Raw genomic sequence first — 24,037 nt, 5'->3', positions numbered from 1 at the left:
GAGTCCTCTGTGTCTCATTATATAATGATCATCATGTACTTATGGCTGGATTATTGACTTTCAGTGATATTTACAAAATATATTTTAATTTCTCATGGCAATATATCTTAGATGCATGGAAAAACTGATGTTAATATCCTAACTTTATATATGAAGATACTTAGTTCTAGGGACATAAAATCATCCCCCAAGGTTAGCCAAGGAGTCAGCGTGAACTCCAAATCTCATCTTTCATCTAGTGAATTCCTATGCAACTACGCAGACTGCAGTCTTAGCATTCTCTCAGGATAGACGTAGCATAAACAGGCCAAGACAATTTTCTCTGTTCCAAAAAAGGTAAGAGCAGGCAGAAGCTTTCTGTAGCAAAGTATTGAGACCAGGACATGCATTTTGTTGTGTAAGAGAGAAGCAGCTCCCAAGCTCAACTATGAATGATGCACCACTGGGTTTATTTTCTAAGTGCCTGGTTTGCTGTCCGACCTGGACATTTGTTCTGGAAGTTCTCAGCACCTCAGTCTTCAGAGGAATATTCTGATGATCACTTCCCTACAGAATCAGACCAGGCTGTCCCTTCACTTCAAAGTCACTTTCCAAGTTGATGTTAATTACACTCAGTTGGTAGCACTCCCCTGGAAGAGCTTGCTCAAGCTTACGGCAAGAAGGAAAACATACCAGGGTATTTGAGTTAAGGGGTGCAGAGAAACATTGATCTACACAGCTGTCGAAACTGGCAATCTCGGCTTTTTTATATAATCTCCTAAAAGACCTTAAGAATTTTAAGAACTGTTTCTCTGAAATTAAGGACTTATGCTCTTTTTCGAAAGGCATGTAAATCATGCTTTATATCTCTCCTAAATGCATCATGTGTTCCTTTACTCATGCTGCTATCAATTGGTATTTATTAAACCCTTGTTACACTTTTACTGCTTGCCTTGCATCTATCATTTTTTTGCCTACTTTTCTTCTCCTACCTAAATGCATCTTTATTTATCTCTGCATGATTACTGTGAAGGGAAGGTTCAAAGAAATGACCTGAGGCTGCTTCACATCCATTGATCCTACTACTAGAAATCCTGCACAGTTTTGTCCTCTGTTAATATTTTATTTAAGTGTGGATGGGAAGGCTGAAATTCCAATTCTCTATATTATACGATAAACATTTGTAGATAAATAGAAAACCCATTTGGAATTCTCTTATCAGAATGTCCTGTTCAGAAGTACCAATGAGATGAATTTATTTTTATTTTCAAAGATATAAATTGGATCAAAGACAGTGGAAGGTAAAAGTAGAGGTCAGCAGACCTTTTTATCCTTTCCTTCTTGCTCTTTCAGATCCTGTTCCTCTCACCTAGCCACTGCTGAAGTTTTCAAAATAATTTCTTGACATTTCTTTTCATAACATTGCCCACATTGTTGTCATAGTTCAGAAAAGTGCTGTCTGGATTTCTAGTACCTAAACAGCCTAAGATCAATCAACAGCTTGTTGCAGCTTCTATACCCGTCTTTTCTCTCCAACCCTCACAGTTTAAGCTCTAGGCAATAACTTTCAGCAGTTACTGATGATGCCAGGTTTTTTCAAGTCTTTTTTTATCATCAGACTGCTTCTTCTTCCTGAAATAAACTTGTACAACTCAAGAGCACTTTATAATCTTAAAAACTCAACTCAAATCTGCTTTCTGAAATCTTCCTTTCTTCTTTTTTCTCCCCTCTATTAGTTGTTGTAGAATGGAGTAAGATTTGCTATGCAGTTGCACCTAAAACTTCTTATTGCACTTACTTTTTGAGTTTGCCTGTACTTCTACTAGCCAGCAAAATTCTTGATAGCAAAATTCATGCCTTTTAAGATTTCATATTCCCCTTATATATAGTATAGGGCCTGGGACATAGTATATATACAATAAATATTGATGGATATATTAGCTGATATAATGTCCAATGAGAAATAGTTAAGTTGTAGTTATTCACCTGATATGTATAAAGTACTTAATACATGTTAAAAAGATGGGAAAACATGTCCTCAATGTGTTTATGACTGAATGGAGCAGTGTGTAAAAATTAAGTATATATAAATTTGATATTGCTGAAAAAGTGATGAAAACCTCAACGTTGATTCATTCTAACTTGTTTTGTTTTTAAGGTAGATGGAAAACCTCTGATCAACAGACCAGATATCATGGGATAATTGATGATATCACACACTGGTATTCTCTACTTTAGCCCTTCCTCTTTAACTATTTACAAAATCTTATTTCTAAATATTTAGATCTTTTGTCTTTATCACTTATTTTATTATAAATATAATATAAATAATTATAATGTAATACATGAATATATATTATAAATTCATTATTCCAGATCTTTTATCTTTTATTATATGTATGTAATGAAATATATATTATTATATACAATGGAATAAATGATAAAGTTTAAAATGTGTTAATATATAAATATATAAAATGATACATATATTTAATGATAAAAGATAACTGTATAATGAAATAAATAACAAGCTATTTTAATTTTTATTTATACATATTTATATATGCATTTTGATTTAACAATCATTTTTTTGGAAACTATGCTAGATATTAAGGACATCAAGATAAATGAGACATTACATTCAATACTCTTTAATTCTAATAATATATAAGTATAGAAACACAGAGTGTTGTAGAAATGAATTGCAAAGGTGACTTTTCTGCAAAGATTCCCAGAAAATGTTATTTAAATTGAGTCTTAAAGAATGTATAAAGATGTCTAAGCATATGAGGTATGAGTGAATGCTATTAAAAGCACAGCATGTAGTAAAACTTAACAATGGAAAACCATATTCTAAGTTTGGCGAACTGAAAATGGTTCCTTCTGAGGCTTGGAAGGAGGCTTCAAAAGCTGGCAAGTTTGGCCTAGGCATGATTATTGAGGGACCAGTAAACCATATGATGGACTTTTACCTTACCTTTTAACACTTCCACCTACACAACAAATACAATGTTTATTCACCTACCTTCATCCCCAACCAAAGCACTTGCATTCTAGATCCACTATCTCAAACAGTCTTTACATTATCCCTGGAAATTAGAACTATTCATCATCTCCATGTTACAGACAAGCAAACAAAAGCCCAGTGATATCCAGTGATTTATTCAAGGTATACAACTAAAATGTGAAAGAGCAGGGTTTAAGCTTAAGCTTAAGCCTTTTCTGTCACCAACGTCCTTGACTTTTCATCATGCTCTATGGACTTCCATTAACACAAGGAGTGGCAACGATTGCATGTGTGATTAGGCACAATAAACATGGCTCAGTGGTGTCTTGGTGGCAAGACACTCGTTATAAGTCCATTTTAATGAAACAAAAGAGAAATTTTGAAAACTTGTGCTAAGACAACAGACTTGGTGGTAAAAGAGATATAGTTAAACAAGATTTTAAAAACTTGACAGGATTGTTTTTAAATAAAAACTTCAGAGCAAAGACTTAGGGTCTTAAAGTGTTACCCCTTTCAGCTGCATTTGCTTTTTAAAAGAGACTGGGGAATGACAACGATTAATTTGCCATATGTTCTTCAGACATCCAGGGTTTTGGCACTTGACTGGAGATAGTGCTTATATTCATTTAGCTTCCCTAATCATATTATTATGCAATTGTCATAGTCATATACGCTATATACATGATTTATGTATTTATATAGAAAATTAATTGTGGATAGTGTCAAATGAGTAGCTGGTATTAATGTGTCACAAGTTGGGTGGGACTCTAGGTCAAAGTCTTTATGACAAGAAGAACATCAAAACAGTGGTTCTTAATTTTGTCCTTGGCCTTTGTAGAAATGATCAGTCTGATTCTTCCAGGCATCAACTGACTTGGGACTGAATTGATGCACACTGTTCTTAACTACTCGATCTTCTTATTTCATCGTATGTAAAACTTCAATAATTTTAACTTCTTCTTATTCATTTTCTCAATATCCCATTGGTAGTTAAATCTTAATGATTTTCACTTAACGTTCTGCAGCATTTCTTACATTCTCTTGATATTACCTTTCCTCTCTCTAATTGTGATTGTCCACTGTTACGTTAGCTGTTACATAGTTTCTGGACTAGGCTGTCTTCTGTTTTAAATGATTCTACACTGTGCAGCCATATTTATCTTGAAAAGGAAAATTTAAGTCAAACTAAAACCCTCCTACAAGGCTTATGCTATGCAAATAATGTGTACTGATGTTTGTGGTTCTTGAAAAAGTGATTCAAATTTACCTTGTAAGTATCATATTCTGTTATGTGGCATAGTCAATAAGCAATAATCATGCTTCAGATTTAGTTCCCTTTTTCTATGACATCCTATAATGTACTCTCCATTTCTATATTCTTTTCTTACCATCAAGAAATTTTTTGGTCTTGTACTGCTCTCCTTATCATCTCTTTAAGAGCAAGGTGAATTCAATCTAAGCCTTCTTCTCTAAAGATTCCTCTCCCTACTCTGCATTCTCATAATGCACTTCTTACACAGATGATAAGTTGCATATTCTGACATGTTTCATCGTGTTCTTACCTTATTTATCTATCTATTTGGTAGATTCTGAGAATGGACATGGGTGTTTGTAATTCCCACATTTCCTACAAAATTCCATTACCTTTATATTGAAAACAATTGATATTGATACAAAGGTGTGGAGAATCTCAACCTTAATGCATTTTAACTTTTGTTTTATCCTCAAGGTAGATGGAAAACCTATGCTCAACAGGACAGGCATACCACTTATGAGATAATCAATATCACACACCAGTATTCTCTACTTTCTCCTTTTCTCTTTACCTATATCCAAAATCTTATTTCTCAACATCTAGATCTTAATTGCCAGGAAAATGACATAAAATTCCTGCAGTATCTGTTTAATGTGACTTCATCACTCTGCAGTGAATAATCAAAGCAAGAGTAATGCAGTGGACCAATGACAGCACCCTCCTTGGGTTCATTCTGGTAGGTTTTTCTGATTGACCTCAGTTAGGGCTGGTGCTCTTTGGGTAATCTTGTTCTTTTATCTCATGATGCTCCTCGGCAATGCTACCATCATCCTAGCATCCCTCTTGGACTCCAAACTCCACAATCCCATGTACTTTTTCCTCTCCCATCACTCCTTCCTGGACCTCTGCTTCACCAGCCGTATTATTCCTCAGCTTCTAGTCAACCTGGGGAGTTCAGATAAGTCTATCACATGTGGGGCCTCTGTGGTTATCTCTATGTCTCCCTTGCCCTGGGATCCAGGGAGTGTGTCCTCCTGGCTGTAATGTCCTACGATTGCTATGTTGCAGTCTGCAGTCCTCTACATTATGCCTTTGTCGTGCACCCTCGGCTCTGTCATATCCTGGCATCTATGGCGTGGCTCAGTGGGTGGTGACCACCCTCATACAGTCCACCCTCACCCTACAGCTCCCCTTTTGTGGGCATTACCAAGTGGATCATTTCTTCTGTGAGGTTCCTGTGCTCATCAAGTTGGCTTGTGTGGACACCACTTTCATCCAGGCAGAACTCTTTGTGGTTAGTGTCTTATTCTTGGTGGTGTCTTTGTCACTCATCGTGATGTCCTATGGGCACATTACCCAAGCAGTTTTGAAGATAAAGTCAGCCACTGGACGACGTGAAGCATTTGGGACCTGTTCCTCCCACCTGATGGTTGCCATCATCTTCTATGGAACCATTATCTTCATGTATCTGCAGCCGGCCAAGAGTAGATCCAAGGACCAGGGAAAGTTTGTGTTCTCTCTTCTACACTGTGGTGATCCCCATGCTTAACCCCCTTATCTATACCCTGAGAAATAAGGAAGTGAGAATAACATTGAAAAAAATGCTGGGGAAAACTTTATGATTTAGTGATTATCAAAAGACATTTAGAAGAGCATTATTAAGACTGAGTAATTTAATGGATTATGCTGCAACAAATAATTTGGTTATGTTCATAACCCTATAAGTGAGTGTCGGTAGAAAATTTTTAAATAGAGTTTGAATTTTCAAGCTGGACATACCTGAGTTTGAATGCCCATTTCACCACATAATAGCTGTGTGACCTGAACAATTTGCATAACCTTTACATCAGCTATAAACTGCGATGAATAATATTGAGCAACCCAAATTAAAATTAGATTATTCTAGGTGTTTTATTGTTTATAAAGTTTATTCATAAATTTAATTTATTTAATAGCCATAACTATATGCTATGGGTATTATAATTTTTCTTTTGCATAGATTGAAATATTTTGACCAGTTACTCATATCAGAAAGAGCAAATCCTAAACCTCCATGGCATTGTTCTCTCAACTAACCATGGATTCCTGAATCCCTCGGGTTGTGTTCCCATTATACACTGAGCTCACCTCTATTGCTGCACTTTCCATCCTGTTTGACAATTTTCTGACTTTTTTTGTACCTCTCTCCTTAGGTTTTTGAGAATGGCAACTACGTTATGACTTCATCACAGTTTAAAGTAAAATCTGTACAAAGTTGACTCCCAGATTTGTGTTTCAACACAGATATTTACTGTCCATATTCTCATGTTCAACTATGTATCTCACTTCTACAGCTAGGTGTATTAAACCAACCTCAAAATTAGCACATCAAAACTAAATCAAAAGCTCTTTGTTTTTTGGTTCTTTCTTACTATTCGCAATATCACAAAATGGAACATACATCATCCCAACTCCTGTCTCCTATTTCACCTGCTGTGTGTAACTTATACACAATCCTGTGGATTTTACCTTTTAGTTATCTCTCTGGTCTATCCACTTCTTTCCATTTTAATTTTCTACCACCTGTACACTTCTAAGATGGTCTCCTTACTAGACAGAAGATATTTATTTAATGAATTACTCACGTTTTCCTTTTCATATATTACTAGGTACATGCAATTTTTAATGCATCATGGCACTTATGTTTGCCTTATCTCCTTTATGAAATATATTTGTTTATTAACATTTGTTGAGGCATTGAGGACACAGATATGAACAAAACAGCACCCACACTTTTAGAGAGTTTATATGTTAATTGTCCAACCCAATCAATTGGTAGATTTTCACTATGTGATGGTATCTATTATCAAACAATAGAAGTCAATGTTAGTAGGAAAAAACCCTCACTTTCAGCAAATTGTTTGTAAAATCAAATCTATCTCAATGAAGTGATAATATTAATGGCTATGTATTTTTATTTTATTTTTATTTTTTATATTAAATTGATATGGTTGCAAAGCAACATTATCTAGGCAGTAGCACCTCACCTTGAAGAAGGAGGGACGAGTTTATACTATTATTTGCTAACTTACAAATATGTTAATATGTGTATAAGAAAGGAAAGAATGTATGGGTGAGTTTTAAAGGGGCAGACAGTTTATACTAACCAAATAGTCTTCAAGTGGTATGTTTTTGGTGACAGAGAGTACATTTTCTTTAAAATCATTAGAAGACTTATGTGATATGCACACAAATATAGCAGGATATGGTTGGAAATAGAATGTTCTCCCTTATGCTGAGGAGGGTACAAACATCTCTGGACTCCAAGTAAACTGGGGCTTAGTGATTTAGAAAAATGGAAAGGAAAGTAAGCTTCCACAGCATAAGCCCTGACAGTTTTTGTTTTTGTTTTTGTTTTGTAATATGAATGCCTGACTTAAGGTTTGACTGTTGAGGCACCCATTTCAATGGCGAATCCACTTCAAAGATGGCTATCTCCAACGAACACATTGTCAGCCACTTGACTTGGTAAAGAGACAGGCAACCTCCATCCACTGAGGCTTCTTTGTTTTAGAGCTCTTGGTTCATTTTAATAACTGAGATTTTGGGTTGCTGGGTTTTTGGGTTTTTTTTCTATTTTGGCCCTTTCTTTTTCTTTCTTTCTTTCTTTCTTTCTTTCTTTCTTTCTTTCTTTCAGTATAGTTGATTTACAATGTCATGTTAGTTTCAGGTGTACAGCACAGTGATTCAGTTATACATATAATATATATGTATGTATATATATATGTATGTGTGTGTGTATATAAATATATATATATATTCTTTTTCAGATTATTTTCCCTTATAGGGTATTATAAAATATTGAGTATGTATAGTTCCTTGTGCTATATAGTAGTCCTTTTGGTTATCTATTTTATATATAGGAGTGTGTAAATGTTAATCACATCCTCTTAATTTATCCCTCCCCTGCCTTCCTTTTTGGTAACCATAAATTTGCTTTCTATGTCTGTGGGTCTATTTCTGTTTTGTAAATAACTTCACTTGCATTTTTTTTTTTTCAGATTTCACATATAAGCAATATCATGTGATATTTGTCTTTCTCTGGCTTTTGGCACTTTAAATTCCTGCTCTTATATTTTAAGTTCACCAACAATGAATGAACCCAAGAAACCCTAGGTCGCCACCCATGATCCCAATAAAATCAGAACCCCAAGCCTGCTGCTCTTCCCCTGCCCCCCCACCCCCGTGTAGCCCCAGGTGTGCTGTGTAATTTGTAAATCTTGTACGTAATAAAACTTTATTTTTCAAAGTCTCCTGATGGTTATTGCTGAAGGGTGTTTTGTAAGTATAATGAGAATCACAATGGCTGGTCCAGCCACAATATTGATTATTGATAGTCTGAGACCAGCACAAAACAACTTAATAGGCAGGATATAGAATTTGGAGATTGTTGGTAAACATGATCAGATTTAGATAATCAAGGAAAAATGGGGACTCTTCTATTTTGAATAACAATAAAGCAGCAATTAGTTTTCTATAGAACAACTGAAGTAGTATAAGAGTAGAAAAGAGAAATAAGAATAGAATTATTAATTTGTCTGCTCAAAAATGCAAAGTGGCATTTTACAATAGTGAGAACAGAGCAGCGCAATAATGCCTGACATCTGCTGTTCAGTTGGAACTCGGTCTATAGCCACCTTGATATTGTGGGCCAATTACTTAGGAGATCTACTCATGAGGTTATTTTCCTGAATTACTGTAATTTCTCTGAATTCTCTGTAATTACCAAACATAGTATTTTTCTGTTGCCTCATGCAAGCATTATAAAAGGATAATCAGGATGAATTGAACTGGCAAATGTTTTGGAAAGTGCCAAGGTAAGTTCCTGGTATCTTACTGCATAAACCTTTAAGTGGTAGAAATAAATTATGACCATAGGGCATCTTTTCATTTTTTCATGATCTTTCAAGATCCAGGATCTTCTGTTATGGACATTTTAATGAGCAACACATTTTCCATAGAGGAAATATGGTAATTCTCTTACCCTTCTGGGGACATGCTGAGGCCACGTTAACAAAGCCTTTTTTTGTTTGTTTCCTAGCAATAACCATCTCCTTACGGAGAAAATAAGTCACTGGGGTTTCTCCCTTTCAAGTTCTTTTTTTTTTTGAAATTGGCATCACTGGGGATAGCTCACTTTCTTCTGACACATTTCCATGCAAGCCCCAGCACCTAGTTTAGAAACCATTTACTTTTTCATCATTTGGAAAGGGCATTTCCATGTTGTACCACAGACTGCATGAGCCAGGAGCAACATCTTTTTGAGCTGTTGCAGAGAGATTCAGCCCCCAGAGAAGTAGCTTTCTAGCCATTGTGATCCTTCTTACTCATAACTGAGGGTCAAACTTCATTTGTGCAGCAAACTCCAAAGATAGTTTCAATATTCTTGCATACTCTTCCAGGTAGGGGAGAAAGAATAGGTATCATCTTTCTGGGCGTACTGACATTAGTTTAGGTGGTAGTCACTGACAGGGCTTTACAACAACCTGAACAATTCCTTTTCTCAGAACGTCACATTTGGTTCCTAGCTTGCTCTTTCTTGAACAGCTCCCCTGGCTCTGGGACCTTAACTGGGAACACCTTTATATTTCCTCTCAAGACACAGGCACCTGGAGATGCTGTGGACAAGGAAGTAACTCCTGAAGCCAGAATGCATGTTCTTGGCCTGAAACAGGTACATTGACAGGTGGCATCAGCTGCAGTCATCACAGTCTGGTTGTATGTTTTACTGCATGTAGAGCAAACTATGAAATTAAAGAAACTCAGAATTGTGAAGTCTGTGAATTTCAAATAGTCTTTTCATGTTGTCTTTGACTATTTCAGAAATTTTTTTCCTCATAAAATTGCCTTGAATTCCTCCTTCCTTCTTTCCTTCCCCTTTCCTTCCTCCCTTCCTTCTTTCTCTTTCTTTTTGATGCTCAATATCACCTCTGTTCAAAGGCAGCAAAGAATGGGTTTAAATTGATCAGTCCTGACCTTTCTATATTCTTCAAAATAAAAAAAAAATCCTCCGACCCAAATATTTGTGCATTTGATACACATTTGTGAAGCATCTTGCCAAAGTCTAGAGAAAATCTCATTGACTTAAAAGGGAATTAAGTCAAGATATACATTATCTGCTCAACCAATTGATCTCACTTGCAACTACAAATAAATTTTCAGAAATTCACTTCTAAAAGATTAGCATGTGCCTCACTTCCCCACTTATCACTCTGCTGCCCCTTTATTTAATAACAATCTCAGTCTCTTAATCTGCTCTGGAGCTATGATTGACCCCATAGACAATTAAAATGCTTGTTTTTCGTGTCAGAATGCTGTCCCTTCTCATTGTGCATCCCATAATCTCCTCTTTCTATTGAAAGGACATTTGAACTCAATTTTTTAAAAAAAAAGGTTTAGTTAGCGGACAATATTTGTGGCCTTTAGTCTAGAGTTATTTCTATTTTATTTGGATGAGAAAGTTGTGTTTAGTATATTTAAAAATAAACTTATTTTTGTGTTTTGTTGCTGGATTTTAGAAATAAAAAAAGAGTTTACCAAAACTGAGTAGAAGGTTGAATGATTCACAGCAACATTTGTATACTGGAAAGTATTTTAAGGAGAATAATAATTCATGGGCTCAACACTGTGACAGAATTTGAACTCACACTCTATAATTACACAGTGAAATAATTGATGCCAGACTATTTTCAAAGAGAAAAAATTTCAGGGTTAGAGAAGAAGCACAATATGAGAGTTTACAACATTTGTTGACACAGGTGGTGTTTCTGGTGGGTGAACAAAGAGGAACAAATCGGGGATGTACACTAGAGCTGGAGTCTCAGGAACAGGCAAGGACTGAAGAGGTCCTTGAGGGAGGGATGAGCTCCAGGTGGGTGTGAGGTGCTGTGGGTATGTCCAGCACAAGCAGGGGGAGGGGCTTTATCAATGCTTATGTTACAGTCAGGACGGACACTGTGTGATATGAAAAATCCAGAAGTTTTCTATACTTTAAAGTAGATACCCTAGAGGTATACCCAAGACAACATGAATTATGAATATCTCGTTTTCTGAGGGTGGCATGAATAATCAGTGTGATATGAAAACACCCTGTAGATGGTTGTGTAGGTAGATGGTTAGGCTGCAGGTGACAACATTGATTGGGTGACAATTCAAGACATCATTGATTATGAGTATCTCATTTTCTGAGAGTAGCACAGGTAATCAGTGGTCTTTAAATGTGGTAGGTGGCTGTTGGGACACAGAGAGCATGATCTTCAAGGATTTAGAGTACGCTATCTCTCTCGTGGGATGCCCCATGTCGTGGAAGATTGGTTCAAAACAAAGGGACCAAAAGTGCCCATGTTAGGAGGTCTTTTCAGCTACCAAATCCAAAATTTAGCTTCATACAGTGATTTAAGGCCCATACCATAGTGTGTGGGGAGCCCAAGGGAGCCCAAGGAAGAGCACAGAAAGAAGAAACATAATTGCAGGGGGCACAGTCAGCATTTGTGGGGAGCTGGAAGGGAAGTCAGGTTGAAACTTGGAAGATACTCCTTAGATACTGGTGGAAGTAACAATTATTAGTGTGATTCGTTCAGTCCCAATTAGACAACCTGATTCTTTCCTATCACTGTATATTTAAGGAAATGTGTCTTTGTTTACAAATATATTTCTACTTTAATTAAAAACTTTAATGATGGTATTTTGCACAACAGATGATTTACAGTTTTGTAATAAAGAGTACAAATTTTTACAATATAACCTCAATTTGCTGTTTTGTATGAAAACTTCTTTATGAAGTAAACTCTATTAAGATGTTTCTGAAATAGTTCCAAAAATTATCCTATTTGTTAATTTTGTATTACTATCTTTGATATCCTGTTAGATTCTTTTCTATGCTTTTTAAGGCATGTCTCATTAATATCCAGGATTAATTTTGTTTATTTAAAATGTTATTTTAGTTTTTATAAAGTTTTATTTTCTGGTATTTTAATAACTTATTTACCTATTTTTTCCTTATTTTTATCTTGTTTATAAAGAGTGTTAAACTGTGAATATTCTTATATTTTAATATTTAGGGTTTTAAAAACTGATACTTTTTTTTCATTTATTTTTTTGGCTGTGTTGGGTCTTCATTGCAGTGAGCAGGGGCTACTCTTCGTTGCGGTGTGTGGGCTTCTCATTGCAGTGGCTTCTCTTGTTATGAAGCATGGGCTCTAGGCACATGGGCTTCAGTAGCTGCAGCATGCAGGCTCGGTAGTTGTGGCTCAGGGCTCTAGGAGTGCGGGCTTCAGTAGTTGTGGTACACGGGCTTAGTTGCTCTGCAGCATGTGGGATCTTTCCGTACCAGGGATCGAACCCATGTCCCCTGCACTGGCTGGTGGATTCTTAACCACTGCACCACCAGAGAAATCCCTAAAAAGATGATACATTTAATAATCTTCAATTGGAATTTTGGCATCTTGTTTGACCTAACTTCCCACTTATTAATTTCAGTTTTACAGTAATGAATTAGAGAATACAAAAAGTAAAATTTTTTGTTCTATACATAATCAAAATTCATATTAAAGCTTAATACCTTGTCAATGACATAAACTTTATATCACCAGTACGTTTGGTTTGTGTTTATTTTATGTTTGGAGCCTGAAAATCTAATAGTGATATGTCTTCATTGTTGATTACATTACATATTATCATAAAGCTACTGTAAGAATTATTACTTTAGCTTGAGTATTTGCTTTCATAATGTTAAACTGTGAGCTTTTTTAAAAAAAATATTTTATTTCTTTATTTTATTTATTTTTTTGGCTGTGTCTTGTCTTAGTTGCAGTATGAGGGATCGGTCCGTGGGCTCTTCATTGTGGCACTTAGGCTTCTCTCTAGTTGTTGCATGCAGGTTTTCTCTCTCTAGTTGTGACGCGTGGGCTCCAGGGCACATGGGCTCTGTAGTTGTGGAATGCCGGCTTAGTTGCCCCATGGCATGTGGCATCTTAATTCCCTGACCAGGGATTGAACCTGCATCCCCTGCATTGGAAGGCAGATTCTTTAACACTGGACCACCAGGAAAGTCCCTAAACTGTGAGCTTTTGATGTCAAGAAAATTTACTGTGAGAAGTTTAGAATATTATGTTTTTGACTTTTTCATGTCATCTTTCTATCTTTCTTAATAATTCTATTTTTTCCTTCCCATTGCATTCTATGCAAATTACTCAAACATATTCTTCATTCAACTTTTTTTCACTTCCTAAATATAATATAACTTAGGAAGTAACCATTATAAATTTTCTCAACATTTTTCACATGGTTCAGACAGTCCCTCTTTTAAAAACTACTGTTGATTTGAATCATTTGATTTAGTAGCTATAGGTTGTCTTAAATTCTTAGAGAGTGTGGAGGAATACTTTTTACTTCCCAAATATTTACATTGTTTCTTGGAGAAATTCTCCTTCAAGTATATGTTCTCCATCTAACTTTTGTTTCTTAGAGACCTTTCTTCTGTTGTTTTTCTTTGTCTTTGAGGTTTTTTTTTTTTTTTTTGCATTATAGATTTTGAAAAGTGTAAACCCTAGGTTCAGTGCTTTATGTTTTTTACATATTCATCATCTTTTGATGTAGACAGTGATCTAGGCTTGTCTTTTCCCAAATATAAAAGGATCATTTTGTCTTGTTTTTTCTGTCTTTTTTTCCCCCTCTGTGCTGTTTTAGTTGTATTTTTAGAATGTAAGATGGAGAATTAAATGTTGGTAATTTAAAATTTGTGTTCTGTCCTTCAATCATTTGGTGGGAAAGTACAGAGGGCATCTGGAATGTTTACTCAGATAAAGTATTTTTAATCATTTCTTCCCTTAATGAAATCTCAGCTTTGGAACATGCCCAGCTCAACTTGACCTTTAGCCCTGTCACTTACTTATGAAAATAGTTAATCTTTCCAGCTATGGAGCCATCTCCTATATAGACTACATCTCCAGCATGATATTTTAGTTTTTATAGCCTGCTACACTTTATACTTTGTTCGTCCAAGATGAGACATGTATAGAATGGTGCTTAGAGAAGAGGATTTCATACTCTGTTCATGTGATTTTGTTAAATTTCAACATATCAGGCACATGATATGCAGAATATGCAATATAGGCTTGTAGGCATTCGTAGTTTTAGAACTGCTCCTGTTTAGAATAGTATTCACTTTCTGTTTTCTGCTATTTTTTTCAAGCTATTAGCTTTAAACAGAGAAGTGGAAATACTGCATTCACTGTCGGTATTTACATCTTAAAAATGCTTTATAGAACTTATTTCAAACCTTTTTTGCTTAGTACTGTATGGTGTTCTTAATGAGCAATAAAGATATTTTGCTTGTTCAGAAAAATGTTGTTATTAAATGAGTCCAAGCTCAGTGATATCTATAAGTGGAATTAATGACTTTCTGTGAACTCAGCAATGCACCTTTGGGAGGTGACTGGACACAGCTGCTGTTCTCTGTAAGTCCACTTATGCATGTTTATTGTGAAGTTTTTAAAGATTCAGAATGAAAACAATGGTGAACTGAAGTAGTACTTGTTTACTATGCAAATAAAAAGGCTGTGATTTAGGAGATTGCCAGTGAAGGGGTAGGTAGACATTTTGCAGGACACTGACCTGCAGTGACAAAGAAAGAACTAATAATAGTTACTACTGCATAGTGTTTACTAAAAGTATATTTGAAAAGGAAATATTTGTTTTAGTAATACTCATAAAATATATGATGCTTCCTACTGGGAAAGAAAGGGGGAAAAAAGACATAATAATAATGAGGATATTGCAGAGTGTGCAGAGTGTGAATATGAGGATATTGCAGAGTGTTTCCATTTTGTAATTACAAGACTGGGGTGGCGTTCAAAAAAATCAAGAAGAGGGCCATGTGTGGATGGCCTAGTTACCACATTACAAGTCTCCCTTCTCACATTCATGTTTTTGATAAAGCCACATTCAAATAGATGGCAGAGCCATATATGTTTGAGACATCTCTAATTTGGGGGAAGGTTGGTAAGTTCTGATCATTCATTTATTTGGTAGTGATATCTACCATCTACTAGTTGACTAGAGATATGTTAGTTTCTCTAGGGAAAAAGAAAGAGATATAATATGATGGATATAATATGAGTGAACTGCTGAATAATTTTTGAGAAGCTACTTTGTGTTGACCACCCTAAGGGCTAGAGGCTGCAAAATCATATCTTATATGATTCTTGGCCTCATGAATCTCACAAGCTGTTGTGGATAGACACATGTACAACTTAGTCAAATGCAAAAATATACTAATCCATTAGCAAGTTTCCCAGATAATTAAGAAGAAAGATTTTTGGAGTGTATAGTAGTAAAATACTATTTTTATTGAGGGAAGTTTCTATGGTAATTGTGGGATAAAGGAAAAACTAGCTTTTTAAAAAAATAATGAACCCATAATTACTAGCATCCTGAGTAGTATTGTTTCATAAGTCAGATACAATCCCCCATTAGAAATAAAACATCCCCTTAACGACTTGCTTTCAAAACAGGAATCACATTTTGCACCCACACTTTGAGGAGATGGCGAAAATGCAAATGATTACAGGAAAAAGAAATCTAAAATCATATGAATAGCATTTCATTTCCTAAAGATGGAGTCTTAAGGATCCTGGGTCTCTGAAAAAAAGGAACAAGCAATTAAAAAAAAAAAAAGCACACAAACACTAAGGGAAAGAAGAAGAAAGATAGGTAAGAGTATAGAATTAACTGGTTGGTCGTAAGAAATAGAGTCAAGTGTTGTCTTAAACACTTACTTAATATGTATGTGCCTTTGACTGGGTCATAGAAGCTCTGAGGAGTAATTTTTAATTAATACCAATCTCATCTGGTATATTGAAAAAAAAATATAAACTTACAACTAATTTCCACTCTTTTGGGGTGATGAAAAATGTTCATATTCTCCCTTTATTGAAAATTGCTTAAATAAACCTCAGGGTTTTTTTCTCCATTTGAAATTAACTGAGTTTCCCCCTTCCTGTGACTAGAAAGATATTAATATAAAGGGGTAAATTTGGTGGAATGGAAATGATGGTAAAATTTATTTCCTACAACAGATGATGGTGCTTATTTTTTATAGCTTTATTGAGGTAGAACTGATATATAAATGCACAATTCATTTAATGTATACAATTTCATGAGTCTGGACATATGCATGCACCCATGATACAAGCACCACAATCGAGGTAATAAATTTATTCATCACCTCCAAAAGTCTCCTTGTCTTCTTTTGCTTTCTGTGTGTGTGGTAAGAACACTTAACAAAATTTACCCTTTTAATGAATGTTAAGTACACAATAATACTTTCAAATGTAAGCAATATGTTGGACAGAAGCTCTCTAGAACTTAAATTGCATAACTGCAATTTTATAACCATTGAACAACTCCCTGTTTCCCCCTCCTCCCTTCCTCTGGCCATCACCATTTTATTTTATGTTTCTATAAGTCTGACTATCTTACGTACTTCATAAAAGAGAAGTGTTTGTCCTTTTGTGTCTGACCTATTTTACTTAGTATAATGTCCTCAAGGTACATCCATGTTGTTGCACATTGCAAGACTTGTTTCCTTTTTAAGGCTGAATAACAATTTCATCAATATTCTAATAATATTCCATTAACTAAGGTTAAATAATATACCATGTCTTCTTTATTTATTCATCCAGAGATGAACACTAAGTTTGGCTATTGTGAATAATGCTGCAATGAACACAGGAATGAAGATTTCACTTCAAGATCCTGATTTCAATTCTTTTGGATGTATACCCAGATGTGGGATTGTTGGATCACATGATAGTTCTATTTTTAATATTTTGAGGAGCATTGATTCTGTTTTTCATTTCCACTAAAGTTGTACAAGGATTCTAATTGCTCCATAACCTTTCCAACTTTTGTTGTCTTTTGTTTCTTGATAACAGCCATCCTGACAGGTATGAGGTGATATCTCATTGTGGGTTTGTTTGCATTACCCTGATGATAGTGATGTTGAACACTTTTTCATATGCCTATTGGACATTTGTATGTCTTGTTTGGAGAAATGTCTATTCAACTCCTTTGCCCACTTTTTAATTGGGTTGTCTTATTTGTTATTGTTGTTGTTGTTGACTTATTTGAATCCCTTACCTATCTTGGATATTAACCCCTTACTGGATATATGATTTTATATATTTTCTCCCACTCCCTAGAGTTTTGCTTTTGTTGTCTGTGGTTTGGTCTTATAACCATAAAATCATTGCCAAGACCAATGCCATGAAGCTTTTCCTCCATGTTTCTTCTAGGAGTTTTAGTTTCAGACTCTACATTTAAGTCTTTAATCCATTCTTAGTTGATTTATGTGTGTGGTGTAAGCTAGGGGTTCAATTTTATTCTTCTGCATGTGGATATTCAGTTTTCCCAACACTGTTTATTGAAGAGACTGCCTTTTCATCATTGTGTATTCTTGGTGCCTTTATGGAAGATCATTTGGCTGTATGAGTGCATTTATCTCTAGGCTTTCTATTCTGCTCCATTGATCTACATGTCTATCTTTATGCCAGTACCATACTGTTTTAATTACTATAGCTTGATGATGGTTTTTTTTTAAATCTGCTCTTTTCTATCTTGCAGAGCATCAGAAGACAACTATGACATTAAGAGAGCATGCACTGCATTTATTTAGAATGCACACAGTAGGAAAATAGATCTAAGTTACTAGATCTAAGCATTTAACATATAATACTTTTGGGGGAGATGACATTGTCACTCATTTGACGTTATGCAATATGTCACCTTTCTCAGCTATGACTCAGCTTTCTGGAATATACTGTGCACATGGGGATGGTGAAGAGTTCCAATAAGAGCAACATAACAGGTTTTATCCTGTTAGGGTTTTCTGATTATCCTCAGTTACAGAAGGTTCTATTTGTGGTCATCTTGATCTTGTATTTACTAACCATTTTGGGGAACACCACCATCATTCTGATATCTCGTCTGGAACCCAAGCTTCATACACCAATGTATTTCTTCCTTTCTCATCTCTCCTTCCTGGACCTCTGCTTTACCAGCAGTGTTATTCCACAGCTCCTAGTAAACTTGTGGGAGCCCATGAAAACCATCACCTATGGTGGCTGTGTGGTTCAGCTCTATGTCTCTCTTGCCCTTGGATCTACTGAGTGTGTCCTACTGGCTCTGATGTCCTATGATCGTTATGTGGCCATCTGCCGTCCCCTCCACTACACTCTCTTAATGCATCCCCATTTCTGCATGACCCTGACATCTTTGGCGTGGCTTAGTGGGGTGACCACCACCCTGGTACAGTCCACTCTTACCCTGCAGCTACCGTTCTGTGGGCATCACCAAGTGGATCATTTTATCTGTGAGGTCCCTGTACTTATCAAGTTGGCTTGTGTGGACACAACTTTCAATGAGGCTGAGCTCTTTGTGGCTAGTATCCTCTTCCTTATAGTGCCTGTCTCCTTCATCCTGGTCTCCTATGGTTACATTGCCCAAGCAGTTTTGAAGATCAAATCAGCTACTGGAAGAAAGAAAGTGTTTGGGACCTGTTCCTCCCATGTGACGGTTGTCATCATTTTCTATGGAACCATCATGTTCATGTATCTGCAGTCAGCCAAGAGTACATACAAGGATCAGGGAAAGTTTGTCTCCCTCTTCTACACTGTGGTGACCCCCATGCTTAATCCTCTTATCTATACTCTGAGGAACAAAGAGGTTAAGGGGGCACTAAGGAAAGTTCTAGGGAAGATTCAGGTAGTAAATTTTACATGATTGTCAAAAAATTTTTAAAAGCACTACTGTGATAAACATCTCTTTTTTATGGTAAAAGAAACTGACATAACATCTTCTAATAGGAGCCTATTTGGTCATTTTTCTCCCATTTCCTTTTGATTAATTTCTTATACAACATTCTGTAATACACTGTGGAATATGTGTGTCTAGTACCAACTTTACAATTACCCAATAGTAACACAATATAAATCCTTTAGTCAATGTCTTTTCTCCAAAATACATTATATATGCAGCATATGAGGCTTATTTTAATTAAATGTTTTACAAGATTAAGACAAACATGAAAATATTCAAGAAATATTTAAATCAATCCCCTTTTTTTTCATTTGTGAGTAACACATTTAGTCTCTCAGCCTTTCTGTTTCTCTAGATGGAGTTATGGCTTACTTTTTTTCAAGGATGTGCCTAAGATGGATGAACTATGGGCAAGCTGTCATAAAGCAATTCTTTTACTTCACCCTATACTCTATCCATTTAAAATGTCGTAGACATATGTAGAGTTGCATAAACAACATGAGGACAAAAGCCACACATTTGAGGTAGAGGATAAGCAGAAAGAGCTTGATTCTATTATTCTGTAGATGAACAAATGAACCACTTTAAACTGTCTAACATTGGAGTCTGATTCCTAGGAAAAAGCGCAGCTATAGAATATTCTATAGCTTGCAAAGACATATAAATAAAAACACTTATTGTTGTTAGTATAACTGTACATTTCTTATTGCTGATTATTTCACTTTTTAAATATGCAATAATACACTATTGGTTTTTTTTTTACCTTCTGACCCCTACATTTCTATATATAAAAACATATTTTCATAATTCAGAGACTCATTTTCCAGATGAAAGTTAATCAAACTCTTTTTATTATTTATGCTACCACACTGATTTCTTTTCATAATTTCACTCTAAATGACCTTTCCCTAGGACATTCCTTTCTGGAAATGAGGACTTTTGCATCTTGATTCTGAGAAATTTTGTGCAAATATATAGTATTATAGTCTCTATTTCACTGCATTATAGCAAACATTAGGTTGTACAGCCTATAGTGGGCAAAAATACTCTACATTCCATTGATTTTGGAAAGTTGTGTTTCCATTTTCATTGCCTCAAGGTATTTTTAAAATTTCCCCTTTGATTTCTTTGCTGATCCATTAGCTGTTTAGTAGAATGTTGTTTAGTCTTCACATGTTTATGTTTTTTCCAGTTTTCTTTTCATAATTATTTCTAGTTTCATAGTGTTGTGGTCAGAAAAGATGCTTGATGTGATTTGAATCCTCTTAAAATTTATTGAGACTTGTTTTGTGACCTAACATCTAATCTATCATGCAGTTTTTGAATAAAATGTTTTGTATATATTTAGTAAGTCAATCTGGTTAATGTGTCACTTAAAGCCAATATTTCCTTGTTGATTTTCTGTCTGGACGATCAATCCATTGATGTAAGTGGGGTATTAAAGTCCCCTACTATTATTGTATTACTGTCAATTTCTCCCTTTATGTCTGTTAATATTTGCTTTATATATTTAGGTGCTCCTATGTTGGGAGAATTAGTATTTATGAATGTTGTATCTTTTTCTCAGATTGACCTCTTTATCATTATATAAATGTCATTCTTTGTCATTTGCTATAGTCTTTGTTTTAAAGTTCATTTTGTCTGATATGAGTATTGCTACCCCAGCTCTCTTTTCATTTCCACTTGCATGGAAAACTTTTTCCATCCTTTCACTTTCAGTCTATGTGTGTCTTGAGTAAGTCCCCTGTAGCTTCATATAGATGGGTCTTTTTTTAAAATCCATTCAGTCACCCTATGTCTTTTGATTGGAGCATTTAGTTCACTTACATTTAAAGTGATTATTGATATGTATGGACTTATTATCATTTCGTTACTTGTTTTTCTGTGTGTGTTTGTTGTAGGTTTTTGTTTGTGGTTAGCACGAGGTCCATATATATTGACCTATATATACAGCAGTTTATTTTAAGCTGATAGTTGCTTAAGTTTGAATGCATTCTAAATACCCTACAGTTTTGCTCCTCTCCCCCTAGGTTTTATGTTTGTAACATCATATTTTACATCTTTTTATTTTGTGTATCCCTTAGGTACTTCTTGTTGTTATAGTTGATTTTACTACTTTTGTTTTTAACCTTCATACTAGCTTTATAATTCGCTGATCCACTGCCTTTACTATATATTTTCCTTTACCAATGAGATTTTTCCTTTCATATATTTTCTTATTTCTAATTATGGCCTTTTGTTTTCTGTTTAAGGAAGACCCTTTAATATTTGTTGTAAGGGTGGTTAGTGGTGATTAAGTCCTTTAGTTTTTGCTTGTCTGGAAAACTCTTGATCTCTCCTTCAATTTTGTGTGACAACCTTGCCAAGTAGAGTAGTCTTCGTTGTAAGTTTTTTTTTTCCTTTCAGCACTTTAAATATGTCCTGCCACTTGCTTCTGGCTTGCAAACTTTCTGCTGAAAAATAGCTGATAGCCTTATGAGAGTTCCCTTGTATGTAACTAGTTATTTTTCTCTTGCTGCCTTTAAAATTTTCTCTTTATCTTTAACTTTTACCACTTTAACTGTGGTATGTCTTGGTGTGGATCTCTTTGGGTTCATCTTGTTTGAGATTTTCTTTCTTCCTGGACCTGGATGGTTGTTTTCTTTCCCAGGTTAAGGAAGTTTTCAGCCACTGTTTCTTTTAATGAATTTTTATTGGAATATATTTGCTTTACAATCAGCCATTGTTTCTTCAAATAAGTTTTCTGCTCTTTTCTCTTTGTTTTGGACCCCTATAATGTGGATGTTAGTATGCTTGACATCATCTCAGAGGTCTCATAAGCTATTTTGAAAATTCTTTTTTTTCTTTTTGCTGTTCTGATTGGATGATTTCCACTAGTCTGTCTTCCATATCACTTATCCATTCTTCTGTATTGTCTATTCTGCTATGGATTTCCTCTAGGTATTTATTTTTCATTTCTTTTATTGTATTCTATAACTCTGATTGGTTCTTTCTTATATTTTCTAACTCTCTGTTGAAGTTCTCAGTGTGTTCCTCTATTCTTACCCTGAGTTTGGTGAGCATCTTTATGATGATTACTTTGAACTCTTTATCAGGTAAATTGCTTATGTCCATTTCATTTAGGGTTTTTCCCCTGGGGTTTTATCTTGTTCTTTTGTTTGGAACATAATTCCTCTACCTCCTCATTTTGTTTGACATTCTGCACTTTTTTCCCTATAAATTAGGCAATACATGTATCTCTCCTGGTCTTAAAAGCATGGCCTTTTGTAGGAGCATCACCTATACATACTGTGTGTGCTGGGCAGCTTTGTCACATCACATAAGCTCTCAGGAGTTAATTTTTAATGAATGCTAATCACATTTAGTGTATTTCAATCATGTAACCTGATAATTATTTTCATTCTTTATGGGTGACAAAATTTTTTTCTTCCTTAATTGAATAAAACCTTAAAATCTAAATAAAACCTAAGTTTTGTGTCCCTAATAGGAATTATCTGAGTTTTTCCCTTTCTGTAACCAGGAATACACTAACAGAAAGTGTTAACTTTAGTTGGATTATGAGAAAGTGATGGTCCATTTTATTTCCCAAAGCAGATGATGGTATTTATTAGAGATCTACTGCTCTTTACTTAAGAGAGCATCAGAGAGGACAGCTAAGAGGTAAAGAGGGATTGCATTTACTTAAAATTTACAAAGTAGGGAAACAGATCTAAATCACTAGATGTAAACATAGCTTCTAAGTGTTTAAAATACAATACTTTGGGGGAAGGTGACATTGTCACTTAACCATACATAATATGTCATCTTTCTCAGCTATAAGTCAGCTTTCTGGGACATAATTTGCACATGAGGATGCTGAGGATTACTAATGAGAATAACCTAACAGTTTTCACTCTGTTGGGGTTTTCTAATTATCCTCAGTTACAGAAAGTTCTATGTGTGATTATCTTGATCTTGTATTTACTAACCATTTTGGGGACCATCACTGTCATCCTATTATCTCATCTGGATCCCAAGCTTCATATACCAATATATTTCTTCCTTTTAAATTTCTCCTTCCTGGATCTCTACTTCACCATAGGTATTATTCCTCAGATTCTAGTTAATCTGAGAGATTCAGTTAAGTCTATCACCTATCATAGATGTGTGATTCAACTCTACATATTCCATGCACTGGGATTCATAGTGTGTATCCTCCTGGCAGTGATAGCCTACAATTTCTATGCTGCTATTTGCTGTCCTCTATATTATGTCTTTATCATGCACATTGACCTTTGTCACATCCCGGTCTCTTTGGCATGGTTCAGCGAGCTAGATCCCACCATGGTATAGTCCACTCTCACCATGCAGCTGCCCTTCTGTAGTCATCACCAAGTGGATCATTTCATCTGTGAAGTTCCTGTGTTTATCCAGTTGGCTTGTGTGGACACCACTTTCACCACTTGTGAGTGTGTGTGTTTGTGTGTGTGTGTGTGTGTGTGTGTGTGTGTGTGTGTGTGTGTGTGTGTATGTAGCTCTGTGTGGCTGGTATCCTCTTTTTATAGTACCTGTCTCCTTTATTTTGGACCTATGGCTACATTTACCAAGCAGTTTTGAAGATCAAGTTGGCTACTGGAAGGAAGAAAGCATTTGAGACTTCTTTTCTCATCTGCTGGTTGTCACCATTTTCTATGGAACCATCATCTTCATGTATCTGCAGTCAGCCAAGAGTGGAGCCAAGGACCAGTGAATGTTTGTCTCCCTCTTCTACAGTGTGGTGACCACAATGCTCAACCCTCTTATCTATACTTTAAGAAGCAAAGAGGTTAAAGGAGCATTAAAAAAATTCTAGGGAAGATTCTGGGGATATATAGTTACATGGTTATTTTAAAACTTTAAAGTGATACTGTGATGAAGATCTTTTATTTTTTTAATTTTTACTTTTTACAATACTTTCTTGG

The 24,037-nt window shown here is 35.3% G+C and overlaps 1 protein-coding gene and 1 pseudogene across 2 annotated transcripts; both read left to right on the top strand.

The window, feature by feature from the left end:
• The first annotated feature begins 213 nt into the window (after positions 1–213).
• Positions 214–15,060, top strand: LOC309658781 (olfactory receptor 2G2-like; annotated as a pseudogene). The gene has a single exon. The product of its transcript is annotated as an olfactory receptor 2G2-like (transcript).
• Positions 15,061–15,084: 24 nt separating this feature from the next.
• On the top strand, positions 15,085–23,814 carry LOC309658769 (olfactory receptor 2G2-like). Its single transcript, XM_082457786.1, has one exon. The coding sequence runs from the start codon at positions 18,108–18,110 to the stop codon at positions 19,059–19,061; it is 954 nt and encodes a 317-aa protein (XP_082313912.1). The 5' UTR covers positions 15,085–18,107; the 3' UTR covers positions 19,062–23,814.
• Positions 23,815–24,037: the final 223 nt, after the last annotated feature.

This window comes from Balaenoptera physalus, assembly GCF_965194825.1.
Source record: "Balaenoptera physalus genome assembly, chromosome: 3".
Lineage (NCBI taxonomy): Eukaryota > Metazoa > Chordata > Mammalia > Artiodactyla > Balaenopteridae > Balaenoptera > Balaenoptera physalus.
The sequence above is the reverse complement of the archived record's forward strand: the minus strand, read 5'-3'. Positions and strand labels throughout refer to the sequence as shown.

What these genes read in the sequence shown, in the direction of transcription:
- LOC309658769 (XM_082457786.1), top strand. Translation starts at nt 18,108, where the DNA reads ATGGGGATGGTGAAGAGTTCCAATAAGAGCAACATAACAGGTTTTATC.